The sequence below is a fragment of the Lepidochelys kempii genome, chromosome 1 (genome assembly GCF_965140285.1).
Source record: "Lepidochelys kempii isolate rLepKem1 chromosome 1, rLepKem1.hap1, whole genome shotgun sequence".
Lineage (NCBI taxonomy): Eukaryota > Metazoa > Chordata > Testudines > Cheloniidae > Lepidochelys > Lepidochelys kempii.
Genome location: NC_136380.1, coordinates 5,511,646 through 5,530,216, shown reverse-complemented (window position 1 = coordinate 5,530,216; position 18,571 = coordinate 5,511,646). Strand labels below are relative to the sequence as shown.

The 18,571-nt window shown below is 45.6% G+C and overlaps 1 protein-coding gene across 1 annotated transcript; it reads right to left on the bottom strand.

The window, feature by feature from the left end:
* Positions 1-999: 999 nt before the first annotated feature.
* LOC140917489 (olfactory receptor 52P1) lies at positions 1,000-18,343 on the bottom strand. The gene is made up of 3 exons (XM_073360505.1): positions 18,221-18,343; position 17,910; positions 1,000-2,096 (listed from the first exon to the last, which is right to left on the bottom strand). Exons 1-3 carry the CDS (start codon positions 18,341-18,343, stop codon positions 1,000-1,002), a joined length of 1,221 nt encoding a protein of 406 aa, XP_073216606.1.
* Positions 18,344-18,571: the final 228 nt, after the last annotated feature.

Below are 18,571 nucleotides of genomic sequence, written 5' to 3'. Positions count from 1 at the left end.
CTCAGTTGCCATGTGTGGCCAAGGAACCAGCAGCATTCAGCCACCTCTGGCGGTGGGGGTATGTGGCCCTCCAAGTGGCTTTTGGCCGTGTGGGGACCCAGATCTCTGAGCTGCCACTGGCAGTGGGAGCCGTGGAGCTCTCTCACATGGGCTGCAGCAGGGGCTCGGGACCTCTGAGGTGCTGGGGCTGCAGTGGGGGCCACAGAGCTGTTATCTGCAGTGGCAGTAAGTGCTGGACCCTCACCCGTCCTGAAGTGCGGCTCAGGCTCTCATACTCCTGATGAGGCTTTAATCTTCCCCATTTCAGTCTCCCCCGCAGACCCTCGTGACCTGTTGGTGACTTTTACTAAAACTATCTGTGACAAAAAACCTTAGTCATGACTATTCAACTGGTCTGCCCCTCTTCCTGAAAAAAATTGTGTTGTGAGCCAGGATATCCCTCCCCGGGTGAACGCATTCTGGATGCTGTGGAGGGTTGTGGTGAATGCAGGCCCATGGACCGATTCAGGCAGTCCGATTCAAAACATAGAGAATCCCTCTAGGCAAAACCTTAAGTTACAAAAAGATACAAAAAACAGGAATACACATGTCCTCCAGGACAGTGAATTTCCAAGCCAAAACAAAGAAATCCAAAAGCATTTTCTAGCTAGATTTCTTACCAACTGTACAGGAGTTGAAGGGCTTGCATCCTTGATCTGTTCCCAGCAACGGTATTACACAGACAGACAAAGGCTTTCCCCCCCTCCAGATTTGAAAGTACCTTGTCCCTCATTGGTCATTTTGGGTCAGGTGCCAGCGAGGTTACCTTAGCTTCTTAACCCTTTTCTGGTGAAAGGATTTTCCTTCTGCTAGGAGTACAACTCGTAAGAACTGCACAGTCAAGGAAGGCTGACTTTTTTTACAGATTGTTTGTGAGCATACTCTTCCTCCATGCCAGGGGTAACTGGGGAACCATGGCGCTCACAGAACTTCTGGTCTTCCTCCCAAACCGCATCCCACTTAGTGCTGGTTCACATACTCACTGACAATTTGACAGTTCCCTGATGGACACTGCAGGCCTGAGGAGATATCGTCTCTTGTGTCTGCAGAACTTTGCGTGAACTTTGTGTCTGCAGAACTTCTGCAGGTGTATTTGACTACTTTGTCACGAAGCTCTTTCATTTTGACCCCATAAATGATAGGGTTGAGCATGGGAGGGATGAGGAGAAGAAGGTCAGCTAAGATGATATGAACATAGGGTGCGATGCCTTGACCAAAGTAGTGTGTAAGAATGGAGAAGAAGGTAGGGGTATAATATGTCAGCAACACACAGATGTGGGCTGTGCAAGTGTTAAGGGCTTTCTGGTGGGCTTTATGAGAGGAGATTCTGAGGACGGCCCTGATGATCAGACCATACGACAGGGCAATGAACGTCAGGTCAAACCCATTGATTACAAACATTAGCACAAAACCATATATCCTGCTGACTCTGATGTCCCCACACACCATCTTCACCATAGCTATGTACTCGCATTGTGTGTGGGGGTAAATGCGGTTGGCACAGAATGTCTGCTGACTCAGGAGCAGGGGCAGGGGCAGAATGAAGAGAACAGCTCTTATGAAACCTACAAGCCCTAGCTTAGCTATTTGTGCATTGCTGAGGATGGTGGCATATCTCAGAGGGTTACATATGGCAACGTAGCGATCGAAGGCCATTGTCACGAGGGTGGATGAGTGCATCACAGAAATCGTGTGGAGGAAGAACATCTGGGTGAGGCAGCCAGCCACAGTAATGCCTTTCAAATTGAACCAAAATATGCCCAGTGCCTTTGGCACAACAAAGGTAGGTGTGGCAATGTCTGTAAGTGCCAGCATGCAGAGCAGGAGGTACATCGGCTTCTGCAGAGTCTGTTCCTTACCTACAACAGACAGAAGCGTGACATTTCCCAACAGGCTGATAATGTAGAATGTAAAGAAAGGAATGGAAATCCAGATGTGGGCAGCCTCCAGGCCAGGGATGCCCATTAGGATGAAAGTTGAAGTGTCAGAGTGGGTGAAGTTGAAAGGTGCCATGAAGCAGTTGATGCATCGATATGACTCAGAAATGCTCAAGGTGCCTGTAAAGGGAGAAAAGCACAGCAAGGGGGTTCTTATTTGTAAAAAATAATATGGTAAATATGTTATAGTTATGAACATTCTCGGAGTCTTCTTGAGTGAGGAGTGAAGAACTACCGACGATGTCACTCCCTACTTTCCATAGATCTAGAATACGGAGGGAACCGTTTGTTTCAAAACTTGGTTTCCAGACTCGTTTGTGGGAAGATTACAGACTCCCCAAAATGGAGTCCAGAGTTATGTGGCCTGGTCACATGGCCTTTTAGAGTCATAGCATCCACTACGTATAGTCTGTCTGAAGCATTCTCAGGGAGGCTCACCAGGTGGGAGATAAGTTTCTCTAAAGGCCTATTGTTTCCCCCAAAGTCTCATTGCCCTGAATAGGCCCTTCCCAACCATCTATTGAGACTGACATCAAGTTCCCTAGTGGGCGTTACTCACTTGTAACTACATTTGAAATACAGGGAAGTCATCAAAATTCAGAACTTTTGACCAAAATCATCAATACATACAAATAGGATAACCATATTCAGAAAGTCATAACTTTTCCAATAACATCTTACATAACCCATCTTGCATAAACTGTATCATAATTATGCTATAATCATATCATCATATCACAATGAACAATATGGGGTACATTGTTACAAAATATCAAATGTTATTTCTACCAGTGAAATGCCTGAAGTTACAGAACAACAACAAAAGAAAACAAAACTGAGTAAAACTTGTGACACCCAGATTGTAGTTCTGTGGCTTGCCATGGGAAAGAGACCCTGAAACTCACCAAACACACTCTGCACCACGAAAGGTCCCAAAGTTGGCCTTGGACCAACAAACACAAAGAAAAAAATAATTTCAACAGCACTGCCCACCTGTCCACCTACATGCTGCTTTGCAACCCTGTGATGTTCCCCTCTGGTGTTATCTGGACTGGTGATCTGGTTGGTCACCCCAGTCCTTAGCTTTGGTAGCCAGCCTTACCCTGCTCAGCTGTGAGAACCCCACTCCTGGGCTGTTCACGCTCAGTCTTTGACATGTAAACTGCTCTTTGGATTATGCAACCGAATGACACTAGCCAATATCTCCTTTCCCAGACACAACCTTACTCTTGCAGTGTGCAGGTGTGCCCGCAGGGCACTCCAAGCTTATGTGAGTTTGTCAGTTTAAGAAAGAAATGGAAATGCCCCAGGCTTGTTATCCCAAGGGGAGTCTCTTACACGCTTCAAACCAAACACACTGCTTCAGGTAGAATAAACAACAAATGTATTAAGTACAAAGATAGAATTTAAGTGATATTCAGTGATTGGCAAAAAGTCAGAGTGGTTACCAAAAGAAAAGGAAATGTAAGCACACTGTCTAAACTCTCAATCCTATTAGACTGGGCAACATCTAGATTAAGGATTTTTCTCACCCCACTGAATATTGCAGTCCTTAATATACAAGTTTCCTGTGTAAACCTGGGCCAATCTCCCCTGTTGGAGTCTTGTCTTCTTCTCAGTGGGGGCAGGAGAAGGGCCCAGTATGTGTCCGCTCTGTCTGTTTTATAGCCTCAATCCATGTGCTTGGGGGGCACAAGTCCAGGCATGTCTGGGGAGCATTGCTGAGTCTCTCCAAGCAAGGTTGAGCAATTCCCTCTGTGGGGCTTCGTGCACGTGAGTCATTGCATTGGAGCTCCCTTGCTGGACAAGGGCTCTTGATGGGTTGTTTGACACCCTGCCTGGGGATTGGTCACTTTCCTTGCTGTTGCCTCTGGAGAGCTAATATCTGACTTATTCCCCAATTTACAGCATGTTTTAGTGACCACCATACAACACCATAATCATGACTCCATATTCATTAATGATACACATGTGTGGATAGAGGCATGATTGCAACAGATCATAACCTTTCCCTGATACCTTACAAGGCATGTTTTCTATGTAAAATCATGTTTATATGAAAATGAGGACTATGGCGGTTACAGGATGCTCCCCGGTGATAGAGAATGTCTCACCTCCCCCCTTAGTTTGCTCCAAGAGGGTTAGCCACCGACTAGCTCAAAGGCAGGGTGTGTTATCGCTCTCTTGGCACCCAGCCTTCAAGGCCATGAGGCGGTGTCATAAATATAAAGTGAAGGGGAAAACTCCTCTCACCTGTAAAGGGTTAAGAAGCTAAAGGTAACCTCGCTGGCACCTGACCAAAATGACCAATGAGGAGACAAGATACTTTCAAAAGCTGGGAGGAGGGAGAGGAACAAAGGGTCTCAGTCTGTCTATATGCTGGGTCTTTGCCAGGGATAGACCAGGAATGGAGTCTTAGAACTTTTAGTAAGTAATCTAGCTAGGTACGTATTAGATGATGATTTCTTTAAATGGCTGAGAAAAGAATTGTGCTGAATAGAATAACTATTCCTGTCTGTGTATCTTTTTTGTAACTTAAGGTTTTGCCTAGAGGGGTTCTCTATGTTTTGAATCTAATTACCCTGTAAGGTATCTACCATCCTGATTTTTCAGAGGTGATTTCTTTACTTCTATTTACTTCTATTTTTATTAAAAGTCTTCTTGTAAGAAAACTGAATATTTTTTCATTGTTCTCAGATCCAAGAGTTTGCGTCTGTGGTCACCTATACAAATTGGTGAGGCTTTTTATCCAACATTTCCCAGGAAAGGGGGGGGTGCAAGTGTTGGGCGGATTGTTCATTCTTCTTAAGATCCAAGGGTCTGGGTCTGTAGTCACCTAGGCAAATTGGTGAGGCTTTTTAACCAACATTTCCCAGGAAAGGGGGCGTGCAAGTGTTGGGAGGATTGTTCATTGTTCTTAAGATCCAAGGGTCTGGGTCTGTAGTCACCTAGGCAAATTGGTGAGGCTTTTTACCAAACCTTGTCCAGGAAGTGGGGTGCAAGGTTTTGGGAAGTATTTTGGGGGGAAAGACATTTCCAAACAGCTCTTCTCCAGTAACCAGTATTTGTTTGGTTGTGGTAGCAGCCAATCCAAGGACAAAGGGTGGAATATTTTGTACCTTGGGGAAGTTTTGACCTAAGCTGGTAAAGATAAGCTTAGGAGGTTTTTCATGCAGGTCCCCACATCTGTACCCTAGCGTTCAGAGTGGGGAAGGAACCTTGACAGGTGGTGTGCCTCAGTTTCCCCATTCAGACACTGCAAACCAGGTTTCTATGCTATGATCAGATTTAAATCTGTTTGCAGCTATTAACTATGAACTAGACTTACCATAAGGTTTAACATCAGTCCTCAAATTCTTATCCCAAAACTTTACATTCATACCTTTTTTTTAATCACAGATGGGTGTTTACATGTATTTTTATGCTACCACGCCGTCTGTTCAGATACTGCAGTGTGAGGTTGGTTTGTTCCTTACCCATGGTGTCCTTTGACTCTCTCCCATGTAATCAGTCAATGGCTTGTCTTTCCCTCCAGTGTTCCCGTCTGTGTGGGCTATTAATTTAATTGTGTCTCTGGAATTTTGGTGCCTCAGGGTCTGGGAAGATAGATTTTCAGGGGGATCCTGCACATTGGCTGGCTCTTTGCCACCTTTCCCTAGAGGATGGTGATCTGAGCTCCCTGGGCTGGCTGTGTTTACCCTTTGATCAGACACAACTTTTTCCCAGCAGCTTTCCCACGACTCACTAGCATGGGGGAAGACACCCCCTTCTCTGTCAGTTGGGGCATTTGTATTCTCACAGACTACCACCTGGCAACTTCCTGGTCTCAATTCTTCCGTTATCACAGGCATTGGAGCTGCAACTAGATGTAAAGAGACACAGATATTTTCCAAAAAAAGTATCAGAAATAGCGTCCTGAAAAACTGGGACCTGGATTGGAGTACCCTCCGTCACCCCTTCCTCTGTCCCTGAGAAGTACGCTGTGGTACTGCTCCCCTCCAGGAAGCCAGTTACACAGTTCCCTCTCAAAACCTGGATCACCGGCTGTCAGGGTTCCCTCCCCACCCTGAGCTCTGGGGTACAGATGTGGGGTCCCGCATGAAACACCCCCTAAGCGTATTCCTACCAGCATAGGTGAAAAATTCCCCAAAGGCACAAATCATTTCCTTGTCCTTGGATGGTATTGCTACCACCACCAAGTGATTTAGACAAAAATCCAGGAAAAAAGGGCCACTTTGAGCCTTTGTTTCCCCAAAATATTCCCCGGAAACCCCTTCACCCCTTTCCTGGGGAGGCTTGAGAAAAATATACTAGCCAATTGGTTACAAAGTGAGCACAGAGCAAACCCCTGGCTTTTTAGGACCCTGAAAATCAATCAGGTTCTTAAAAGGAGAACTTTTTTTTTTTTTTTTTTTTTAAGTAAAAGAATCACACCTGGAAAATCAGGATGGAAGGTAACTTTACAGAGTAAATAAAAAAGTAAAACACAGAGGATTCCCGACTGGGCTCAGCTTCAAAGTTACAAAAAACAAGAATAAAACTCCCTCTTAGCATATGGAAAATTCACAATCTAAAACAAAAGATAACAAAGGTATTTCCCTGCCTTTACTTACAATTTCTGTAATTTTAATGTATCATTTCAGGTATCTTTTCAGGAGATGATTTACCAGCTTGGTATCTGTCTCTCTCTGTGTCCAGAGAGGGGACACACAAAGAGAGCACAGATAAAAACTCTCCCCCCCACTCCAGATTTGAAAGTATCTTCTTCCCTTATTGGTCCAGTTGGCCAGGTGCCAACCAGGTTATCTGACCTTCTTAACCCCTTACAGGTAAAGGGACTCTGTACCTCTGGACAGGAGGGATTTTATGTTACCGCATACATCAAGGTTGTGACCCTTCCCTTTATATTTATGACACAGTCTGTGTACCTGGGTTCCCAGACGCTGATGCAGCCTTCCTTCTAGTGTCCTCGGCATTATGCCCCAAGTGACGAGTGGGGAGACATTCCTCTACCCCCACTATTCCTTCCCCAGTTTCCTCCTCTGGGCCCCCTCCTAAGACACATTTCTGTGTGCTCCATAGGAAGTGATCTTTCTTTTGTTCAGCTGCAAAACACTGCCAGTTAACAGCTGAGACAGTTTCCTTACTCACTGACAACATCTCCCCTGCCTCTGTGCCTGAGGGCATGTTGCCTAGTCTCAGCCCCCTCCCATACTTGGAAGCATCCTGCTTCCGTGTGTTACAGAGTGACAGGCATCCTCACTCACCTCAGTGGTTTCTGAGATTCCCTGCCCCTTCTCTAGGCTCTCCTCTGGGACACATTTCTCTATGCTCCCTAGACTTTGTCTCTGGTTCAGCTGTGACCTGCTGGAAGCTAACAACCTGGACAGTTCTCTTCCTGGAAGGTATTACACCCCATCCCTTCCTGATGTGATGTTTCCTCCAGCTTGAGTGCAGGAGTTGTTCTAAACCACCCTCCCGCCTGGAAGCATGTGGCTTCCCCCTGTTGCAGAAGAATCAAGGAGACTCTCTCCCATTCTATCAGCAGTTCCTGAGAACTTACCCTTTCCTTCACTGGTCCCAGGATAAAACTCACTCCTGCGGCAGGCAAATACTTTAAGCTGAGCTGCACAGAAAAAACATGAGCACGGAGCAGGTCGACGAAGAGGTGTTCCATTACTCCACAGTCCAAACACTTTCCAGACCTTCCCACACCACAAGGATTTTACCTAGTGTTATAAGGAATCTGCTTTCGCACACCCTCACAATCTCTGCCTTGTGGCCAGGTAGCACCCTGGTCTTTGGGACCACATTCCGCTGAACCAGAGAGATATGAGCTCCTGTATCCCTCTGCCTCAAGTACTCCATCCATTTGGAGAGCGTTAACATGCTCCATGTCTGGTTCTGCAGAGGCTAATCTCCTAAAACCAATATGATTGGTTTCAGTTGCTTGGGGAGTTTCTGGGGTGAGGACAGCAGAACTAACATGACCTATTGGTTGCCTGCTTCCTCCTAGCACAGGCCATTTATTCCTCAAGTGATCAGTGGAATTACACTGACAGCACCTTTTGAGCTCTTCTGCTTTTACAGGAGATTTGGGATGGGGGTTAGAGGAATGTTTTTGGCTAAGAGAATGTTTAGGCTCCCATCCCCCTACTGTCTTCCCAGGGGCAAAATGGGACACTCCCTTCCCACCAGTTGTCAACCCCTCTTTCTGTGGCCTGCCCTCAATAGACACCTGCGTCTAATCGAAGTCATCAGCTAAAAAAGCCATCTCAGCCCCAGACTTTACATCTTTGTCCCACAGACACTGCTTTACTTCAGCCGTACTTAGTAAATGCTCTTGAGCAACAAGTCCAAGTATTTCTTCAAAACTTGCCACCTCTTTACCCCTCACCCATTTTCTCATCCTCTCCAGAAACAGTGATGCGGGGGCTCAGAGGGAGCAGACTCCTCTCCCGCCTTGAAAAAAATGTTATCCTATTTGTTTTGAAGGTTTAAGCCTGTGAGTTTGAGATATCAGCAACTTTTCTGTCAGTTCTTCTTGGGTCCTAAGAAGCTCACCCATCCTTAGAGGCCACAGGAGAGCTCCACATGAAGTCACTGGAGACTCAGTGCTGATTTAAATCAGGGCATTTATTTAAGTCACTACATGTGGATTTAGGGGGAACTCCTGGATCTGTTGGTAATTTGGCCTTTGATCTCAAAGGGGACCAGATTCACCCTGAGTGTTTAACTTTTGGCTGCCGGCTGTGAAAATCTCGGCTTTGGGTCCTGCTGCATTAAGTGCGATTCTGTTAGGGTGCTGAAAGAGTCTGAAGGACACCCTTCATGTTTCCTGAAACCCTTCATGTTTCCCTTCAGTTCATGGGGTGCTCTGAGACCGGGAATGAAAGTTGGGAATTTCAAAACACAGGGGCCCTGATTTTGCTCTCAGAGAGGACAGTGTCAATCTGGAGTGACCCAGTGAAGACAGAATGTGAAAGCAGAATATAGCCAGTGTGTGGCCCATTCTCGTTGTGAACTCTCTGGTTCACAGGTACCCACTGCAGAGGCTTTGGCTGCATTTCCTAACAGGGCAGTGACATTGCTGAACTGGAAAACTTGAGCGAACCAGAGGAAAAGCCACACAGCAGAAAAAAAAAAAAAAAAAAAAAAGAAGTTACTGAGACAGATAGAAGGAAACAGTAAGAGAAAAGGAACTAAATTTAAAACACAATATTTGTCTAAACTCTTTCCAATACATTTATAGTTCCAATTTGACCAGGTAAATCCCTTGGTGTTTCCGAGAGTACTAAAAACTCAGCACTAACCTTAATGCAGAAACAGGCAAGTCACCGCAATCCTGCTCAGCAGAGAAAGGTAATCTCCTTATGGCTACTGCAAGGCAGAGGCTTGAGAATCAGTGTGTGAATGTCACATGGCTGACACTTCACATGCTGCACAGCGACCTTTATGATCCCCCTGAACACTCCCCGCGAACTGTCAGGTTGCCCAGGACTCCCATAGAATTCCCTTGACTCTGTGAGCAACGGGAAAAACAGAAAATAGACCGTAGAGAACTTCAGCCTAAGAGCCCCCCTGGGAGTGAAGAAATGATCTGCCAATAACAGGGGCTCAGATTTACAGAGCAAAATGCAGTTTGCGAACGGTTCAGTGCAGCACATGGTGATAGATTTCTTTCCTGTGTGTAGTGCACTTCCACCTGCACTCACTGGGAACGCTGCCACAAGATTGGGGGCCAAAAACACATTTCACTTGATGGTAGCATTGTACCACTGCACAGCACCCATGCAGCTGTAATAGCCATTCCCTTCGCCTCTGAAAAATCAGTGCCACCCTGTCGCAGGCAAATTACATGATCCTGAAATAATGCAAGCTGAAATGCGTGTAAAAGGCTTTCTTCTCATAGGATTCTGACATCAATGGTAGTTGCCAGTGGCCCTTGGGAGGTGCTAACTTGTTTTATGTCTGACAGCTACCAACTGTTGTAATGGTTAATCTACTCTCTGCATCAGGGAGGCATCACATTTCACTTCTTTGTTGACCTTTCACAGATTGGTGCAGAAATGGGTTATGATATCCTGGGTCAGAGCTAGTCCAACTGGACTTCTCCACTGACTGCGTGATTACTTCCTCTCTTCCCGTACTAAAATGACCGTGCTTCGGTGAGAACATGGGTGAGAACATGGTGGTACAGGAATCAAAGAACTGCTACATGTGGCTCTCCTGTTTGGGCTACTGTCCCTAGCCCCATACTTGCGTCATAGATGCCTTGCGGCCAAATTTGAGGTCCAGAGGGTATAAGACGGATGGGTTGTCACCCCTGGGGTGCAGTCTGGGAGCCATGAGAACTGCTGCACCCCTCTAACCACCCAACTGAGCTGGCCCTGTTTCACACTGCTTTGCTGGAGATTCAGTCTCTCCAGGCCCTGTGATCACCAACACTAGAGCAGATGGTGCCACACACTCAAACAGAGCTACCTGAGAGTTTAGCGAATCTCCTAAGTATAAACAGCAGACCCCACCCGATTTCTCCATTTTGTTTCCAATTTTTGTTGAAAGTTATATACATAACTTCAGACATTTCACTGGTGGAAAGAACCACCGATCTTTGCACCTCAGCTGCTTCAATCTCCTACCATATCCTGGACCCGCTGTCTGAATTCTCCTCCCCATCCCAGGCTGCCTTGCTTCCAACATCATACTTGTTGCCAGTGTCTTCTCCATACACCTCAGTCACCTGTGGATTCCACAACCTCCGAGCTGCCCCACGCTCCCCACAACTCTTCTTCTGCAGGGGGTGAGATGACTCCCATCAAACCGGCTCCCTTGGCAGGGTGGAGTGACATACTGGTCAGAAATCTACACACAGGTCGCAAATGCTGAGGAACCTATGCTGCTTCTCTTATTACACTGATACACAGTACATGGTGTTTCAAGGACTGCTGCTCAGGAAAAACTCACAGGCTGAGAATTATGCACATTATATAATGAGAGCGGGCAACTCTGGGACATGTGAGGGCCTAGATCAATACAGCTGCCACATGCAGGAACCACTGGTAGCTGACTGACACAGTGGGCCAGTGTGAGACAGATGTTAAACCCAGGATGCTCTGGGAGGATTTGCTAGCCAGCTCTGTTAGTTATGAATGGTGAGGGTTGTACATTCATCCTTAGTGCAAAGATTTTATGGGGTGTGTGAAGGTTCCTTCCACACTCTGAACGCTAGGGTACAGATGTGGGGACCTGCATGAAAACCTCCTAAGCTTACTTTTACCAGCTTAGATTAAAACTTCCCCAAGGTACAAAATTATTTTACCCTTGGATTTCCACTGTCACCACCAAACTTTATCTGGGTTTACTGGGAAACATAGTTTGGACATGTCTTTCCCCCCCAAATCCTCCCAACCCTTGCACCCCACTTCCTGGGAAGGTTTGGTAAAAATCCTCACCAATTTGAATAGGTGACCACAGACCCAAACCCTGGGATCTTAGAACAATGAAAAAACATTCAGTTTTCTTACAAGAAGACTTTTAATAGAAGTAAAGGAATCACCTCTGTAAAATCGGAATGGTAGAAACCTTACAGGGTAATTAGATTCAAAACATAGAGAATCCCTCTAGGTAAAACATTAAGTTAAAAAAAAAAACACACAGACAGGAATAGTCATTCTATTCAGCACAACTCTTTTCTCATCCATTTAAAGAAATCATTATCTAACACATACCGAGGTAGATTACGTTCTAAAAGTTCTAAGATTCCATTCCTGTTCTATCCCTGGCAAAAGCAGCATACAGACAGACCCAGACCCTTTGTTTATCTCCCTCCTGCCAGCTTTTGAAAGTATCTTGTCTCCTCATTGATCATTTTGGTCAGGTGCCAGCGAGGTTATCTTTAGCTTCTTAACCCTTTACAGGTGAGAGGATTTTTCCTCTGTCCAGGAGGGATTTTAAAGGCGTTTACCCTTCCCTTTATATTTATGACAGGGCGAAGTTATTATTTTTCTCACCTAAAACTTTTTTGCATGCAGCGCCTTATGGGATCCCTCAGGTTCATGAAATACACACCGAGTGCACATTTTCCAAGGCAGAGCTGTCACCTGAGAATTATGGTGAAATTCAACATACTCATGAATAGAAAATTGTTCTAATGCTTAATTAACTCACACCATTTAAAATGTACACTTTATTTCCAATCAGAAATTCTTTAACTCCAATTTCCAGATATTGGATTGTGTTACACCTCTCAGAGTAACAGCCATGTTAGTCTGTCTCTGCAAAAAGAAAAGGAGGACTGTGGCATCTTAGAGACTAACAAATTTATTTGAGCATAAGCTTTTGTGAGCTACAGCTCCCTTCATCGCAAAAGCTTATAGCTAAACCTTATGTTCAAATGAATTTGTTAGTCTCTGAGGTGTCACAAGTCCTCCTTTTCTTTTTGCTGTTACACTTCAGTATGCTAGCCTGAAAAGCCTATTATTCAATACTAGTTCACAGTGTATATCGTTTCCGACAGTTATCAAGTCACCCCTTAACCATCTTGATTAAACTAAACAGATTCAAATCTTTGAATCTATCACAATAAGGCATGTTTTCTAATTTGTACTAATTCTTGTGACCCCTCTCTGAAAACCCTTCCGTAGATAAACATCCAGTTTTAACTGGGGACACCACAACTAGACAGAGGATTCAAGAAGCAGCCACACCAGTGCCAAATACAAAGGTAAAGTAACTTCTCTAACTCTCCTTGAGATTCCAGTTTTTACCATCCAAGGACCACATTGGCTCTTTCGGCCACAAGGCCACACTGGAAATTCATGTTTAGCTAATTATTCCTTCTTACAGATTGCTCTGAATCAGTGACCTGTCTTCTTTATTATTTACAATCCCCCAATTTTTTGTCATCTGCAAACGTCATTGAGATTCAGGCATGAGAAGGGTTAGCAGCTGAGTTGCTGACACATGTTTCTTCTTACATTTGTCTGTTAACATTTGTAACTTATGCCTCAGACAAAGCTGGGTGCCTGCAAGAAAGTGTCTCACCAAAAGAAACAAGGAAGGTGTCAGGCTTCCCTCCCCACTCTGAATTCTTAGGTACAGTTGTGGGGACCAGCATGAAAGCCCCCCTAAGCTTATTTTAGATTAAAACCTGGTACGCTGCCAATACCAAGCAATTTAACAAAGAATCAGGGAAGATCCCACTTGGAGACGTCTTTCCCCAAAATATCCCCCCAAGCCCTTACACCCCCTTTCCGGGGAGGCTTGAGAATAAACAAGATGAGCACAACCCAGCCTTGATTTTTAAGACCCAAAAAAACCCATCAGATTCTTAAAAAACAGAACTTTATTAGAAGAACAAAAGCAGATAAGAGAACAACTCTGTAAGATCAGAATGGAAAATAATCTCACAGACAGTCAGATTCAAAACATAGAGAATCCCTCTATGCAAAACCTTAAGTTACAAAATGACACAAAAACAGGAATATAATTCCTCCAGCACAGCGAATTTCACAAGCCAAGACAAAGAAAACCTAAGCCTTGGAAACAAGCAGGGAGAACTGGAGGTCCTGGTGATGTCAAGGAACTATGGCGTGATTGGAATAAGAGAGACTTGGTGGGATAACTCACGTGACTGGAGTACTGTCATGGATGGTTATAAACTGTTCAGGAAGGACAGGCAGGGCAGAAAAGGTGGGGGAGTAGCACTGTATGTAAGGGAGCAGTATGACTGCTCAAAGCTCCGGTACGAAACTGGAGAAAAACCTGAGTGTCTCTGGATTAAGTTTAGAAGTGTGTGCAACAAGAGTGATGTAGTGGTGGGAGTCTGCTATAGACCACCGGACCAGGGGGATGAGGTAGATGAGGCTTTCTTCCAGCAGTTCACGGAAGCTACTAGATTGCATGCCCTGATTCTCATGGGTGACTTTAATTTTCCTGATATCTGCTGGGAGAGCAATACAGCGGTGCATAGACAATCCAGGAAGTTTTTGGAAAGCGTAGGGGACAATTTCCTGGCGCAAGTGCTAGAGGAGCCAACTGGGGGGGGCGCTTTTCTTGACCTGCTGCTCACAAACCGGGTAGAATTAGTGGGGGAAGCAAAAGTGGATGGGGATCTGGGAGGCAGTGACCATGAGTTGGTTGAGTTCAGGATCCTGATACAGTGAAGAAAGGTAAGCAGCAGGATACGGACCCTGGACTTCAGGAAAGCAGACTTCGACTCCCTCAGGGAACGGATGGCCAGGATCCCCTGGGGGACTAACTTGAAGGGGAAAGGAGTCCAGGAGAGCTGGCTGTATTTCAAGGAATCCCTGTTGAGGTTACAGGGACAAACCATCCCGATGAGTCAAAAGAATAGTAAATATGGCAGGTGACCAGCTTGGCTTAATGGTGAAATCCTAGCGGATCTTAAACGTAAAAAAGACGCTTACAAGAAGTGTAAGGTTGGACATATGACCAGGGAAGAGTATAAAAATATTGCTCGGGCATGTAGGAATGATATCAGGAGGGCCAAATTGCACCTGGAGCTGCAGCTAGCGAGAGATGTCAAGAGTAACAAGAAGGGTTTCTTCAGGTATGTTGGCAACAAGAAGAAAGCCAAGGAAAGTGTGGGCCCCTTACTGAACGAGGGAGGCAACCTAGTGACAGAGGATGTGGAAAAAGCTAATGTACTCAATGCTTTTTTTGCCTCTGTCTTCACTAACAAGGTCAGCTCCCAGACTGCTGCGCTGGGCATCACAAAATGGGAAAGAGATGGCCAGCCCTCTGTGGAGCTAGAGGTGGTTAGGGACTATTTAAAAAAGCTGGACGTGCACAAGTCCATGGGGCCGGACGAGTTGCATCCGAGAGTTCTGAAGGAATTGGCGGCTGTGATTGCAGAGCCATTGGCCATTATCTTTGAAAACTCGTGGCGAACCGGGGAAGTCCCGGATGACTGGAAAAAGGCTAATGTAGTGCCAATCTTTAAAAAAGGGAAGAAGGAGGATCCTGGGAACTACAGGCCAGTCAGCCTCACCTCAGTCCCTGGAAAAATCATGGAGCAGGTCCTCAAAGAATCAATCCTGATGCACTTGCATGAGAGGAAAGTGATCAGGAACAGCCAGCATGGATTCACCAAGGGAAGGTCATGCCTGACTTATCTAATCGCCTTTTATGATGAGATAACTGATTCTGTGGATGAAGGGAAAGCAGTGGATGTATTGTTTCTTGACTTTAGCAAAGCTTTTGACACGGTCTCCCACAGTATTCTTGTCAGCAAGTTAAGGAAGTATGGGCTGGATGAATGCACTATAAGGTGGGTAGAAAGCTGGCTAGATTGTCGGGCTCAACGGGTAGTGATCAATGGCTCCATGTCTAGTTGGCAGCCGGTATCAAGTGGAGGGCCCCAAGGGTCGGTCCTGGGGCCGGTTTTGTTCAATATCTTCATAAATGATCTGGAGGATGGTGTGGATTGCACTCTCAGCAAATTTGCGGATGATACTAAACTGGGAGGAGTGGTAGATATGCTGGAGGGGAGGGATAGGATACAGAAGGACCTAGACAAAATGGAGGATTGGGCCAAAAGAAATCTGATGAGGTTCAATAAGGATAAGTGCAGGGTCCTGCACTTAGGATTGAAGAATCCAATGCACCGCTACAGACTAGGGACCGAATGGCTAGACAGCTGTTCTGCGGAAAAGGACCTACGGGTGACAGTGGACGAGAAGCTGGATATGAGTCAGCAGTGTGCCCTTGTTGCCAAGAAGGCCAATGGCATTTTGGGATGTATCAGTAGGGGCATAGCGAGGAGATCGAGGGATGTGATCGTTCCCCTCTATTCAACATTGGTGAGGCCTCATCTGGAGTACTGTGTGCAGTTTTTGGGTCCCACACTATAAGAAGGATGTGGATAAACTGGAGAGAGTCCAGCGAAGGGCAACAAAAATGATTAGGGGTCTAGAACACATGACTTATTAGGAGAGGCTGAGGGAGCTGGGATTGTTTAGCCTGCAGAAGAGAAGAATGAGGGGGGATTTGATAGCTCCTTTCAACTACCTGAAAGGGGGTTCCAAAGAGGATGGCTCTAGACTGTTCTCAATGGTAGCAGATGACAGAACGAGGAGTAATGGTCTCAAGTTGCAGTGGGGGAGGTTTAGATTGGATATTAGGAAAAACTTTTTCACTAAGAGGGTGGTGAAGCACTGGAATGCGTTACCTAGGGAGGTGGTAGAATCTCCTTCCTTAGAGGTGTTTAAGGTCAGGTTTGACAACGCCCTGGCTGGGATGATTTAACTGGGAATTGGTCCTGCTTCGAGCAGGGGGTTGGACTAGATGACCTTCAGGGGTCCCTTCCAACCCTGATATTCTATGATTCTAATGCATTTTCTAGCTAGATTACTTACTAACTTTACAGGAGTTGGAGGGCTTGCATCCTTGATCTGTTCCCAGCAAAGGTATCACACAGACAGACCAAAGCCTTTCCCCCCCTACAAGTTTGAAAGTATCTTGTCCCCTCATTGGTCATTTTGGGTCAGGTGCCAGCCAGGTTACCTGAGCTTCTTAACCCTTTACAGGTAAAAGGACTTTGCCTCTGGCCTCTGGCAGAGAGATGAGGGGAGCTTCTTAACCCTTTACAGGGATAAGGGAGATAAGGGAGCTTCTTAACCCTTTACAGGTAAAAGGACTTTGCCTCTGGCCCAGTTTGACACCCTGCCTGGGGATTGGTCACTTTCCTTGCTGTTGCCTCTGGAGAGCTAATATCTGACTTATTCCCCAATTTACAGCATGTTTTAGTGACCACCATGCAACACCATAATCATAACTCCATATTCATTAATGATACACATGTATGGATAGAGGCATGATTTCAACAGATCATAACCTTTCCCTGATACCTTACAAGGCATGTTTTCTATGTAAAATCATGTTTATATGAAAATGAGGACTATGGCGGTTACAGGATGCTCCCCGGTGATAGAGAATGTCTCACCTCCCGCCTTAGTTTGCTACATGAGGGTTAGCCACCGACTAGCTCAAAGGCAGGGTGTGTTATCGCTCTCTTGGCACCCAGCCTTCAAGGCCATGAGGCGGTGTCATAAATATAAAGTGAAGGGGAAAACTCCTCTCACCTGTAAAGGGTTAAGAAGCTAAAGGTAACCTCGCTGGCACCTGACCAAAATGACCAATGAGGAGACAAGATACTTTCAAAAGCTGGGAGGAGGGAGAGGAACAAAGGGTCTCAGTCTGTCTATATGCTGGGTCTTTGCCAGGGATAGACCAGGAATGGAGTCTTAGAACTTTTAGTGAGTAATCTAGCTTGGTACGTATTAGATGATGATTTCTTTAAATGGCTGAGAAAAGAATTGTGCTGAATAGAATAACTATTCCTGTCTGTGTATCTTTTTTGTAACTTAAGGTTTTGCCTAGAGGGGTTCTCTATGTTTTGAATCTAATTACCCTGTAAGGTATCTACCATCCTGATTTTACAGAGGTGATTTCTTTACTTCTATTTACTTCTATTTTTATTAAAAGTCTCCTTGTAAGAAAACTGAATATTTTTCCATTGTTCTCAGATCCAAGGGTTTGGGTCTCTGGTCACCTATACAACTTGGTGAGGCTTTTTAACCAACATTTCCCAGGAAAGGGGGGGTGCAAGTGTTGGGAGGATTGCTCATTGTTCTTAAGATCCAAGGGTCTGGGTCTGTAGTCACCTAGGCAAATTGGTGAGGCTTTTTACCAAACCTTGTCCAGGAAGTGGGGTGCAAGGTTTTGGGAAGTATTTTGGGGGGAAAGACATTTCCAAACAGCTCTTCTCCAGTAACCAGTATTTGTTTGGTTGTGGTAGCAGCCAATCCAAGGACAAAGGGTGGAATATTTTGTACCTTGGGGAAGTTTTGACCTAAGCTGGTAAAGATAAGCTTAGGAGGTTTTTCATGCAGGTCCTCACATCTGTACCCTAGCGTTCAGAGTGTGGAAGGAACCTTGACAGGTGGTGTGCCTCAGTTTCCCCATTCAGACACTGCAAACCAGGTTTCTATGCTATGATCAGATTTAAATCTGTTTGCAGCTATTAACTATGAACTAGACTTACCATAAGGTAATTTAATTAATTTATTTGTGTCTCTGGAATTTTGGTGCCTCAGGGTCTGGGAAGATAGTTTTTCAGGGGGATCCTGCACATTGGCTGGCTCTTTGCCACCTTTCCCTAGAGGATGGTGATCTGAGCTCCCTGGGCTGGCTGTGTTTACCCTTTGATCAGACACAACTTTTTCCCAGCAGCTTTCCCACGACTCACTAGCATGGGGGAAGACACCCCCTTCTCTGTCAGTTGGGGCATTTGTATTCTCACAGACTACCACCTGGCAACTTCCTGGTCTCAATTCTTCCATTATCACAGGCATTGGAGCTGCAACTAGATGTAAAGAGACACAGATATTTTCCAAAAAAAGTATCAGAAATAGCGTCCTGAAAAACTGGGACCTGGATTGGGGTACCCTCCGTCACCCCTTCCTCTGTCCCTGAGAAGTAAGCTGTGGGACTGCTCCCCTCCAGGAAGCCAGTTACACAGTTCCCTCTCAAAACCTGGGTCACCGGCTGTCAGGGTTCCCTCCCCACCC

Excerpts from the sequence above, each read along its gene's own strand:
- LOC140917489 (XM_073360505.1), bottom strand. The coding sequence starts at position 18,343 with ATGGAAGAATTGAGACCAGGAAGTTGCCAGGTGGTAGTCTGTGAGAAT.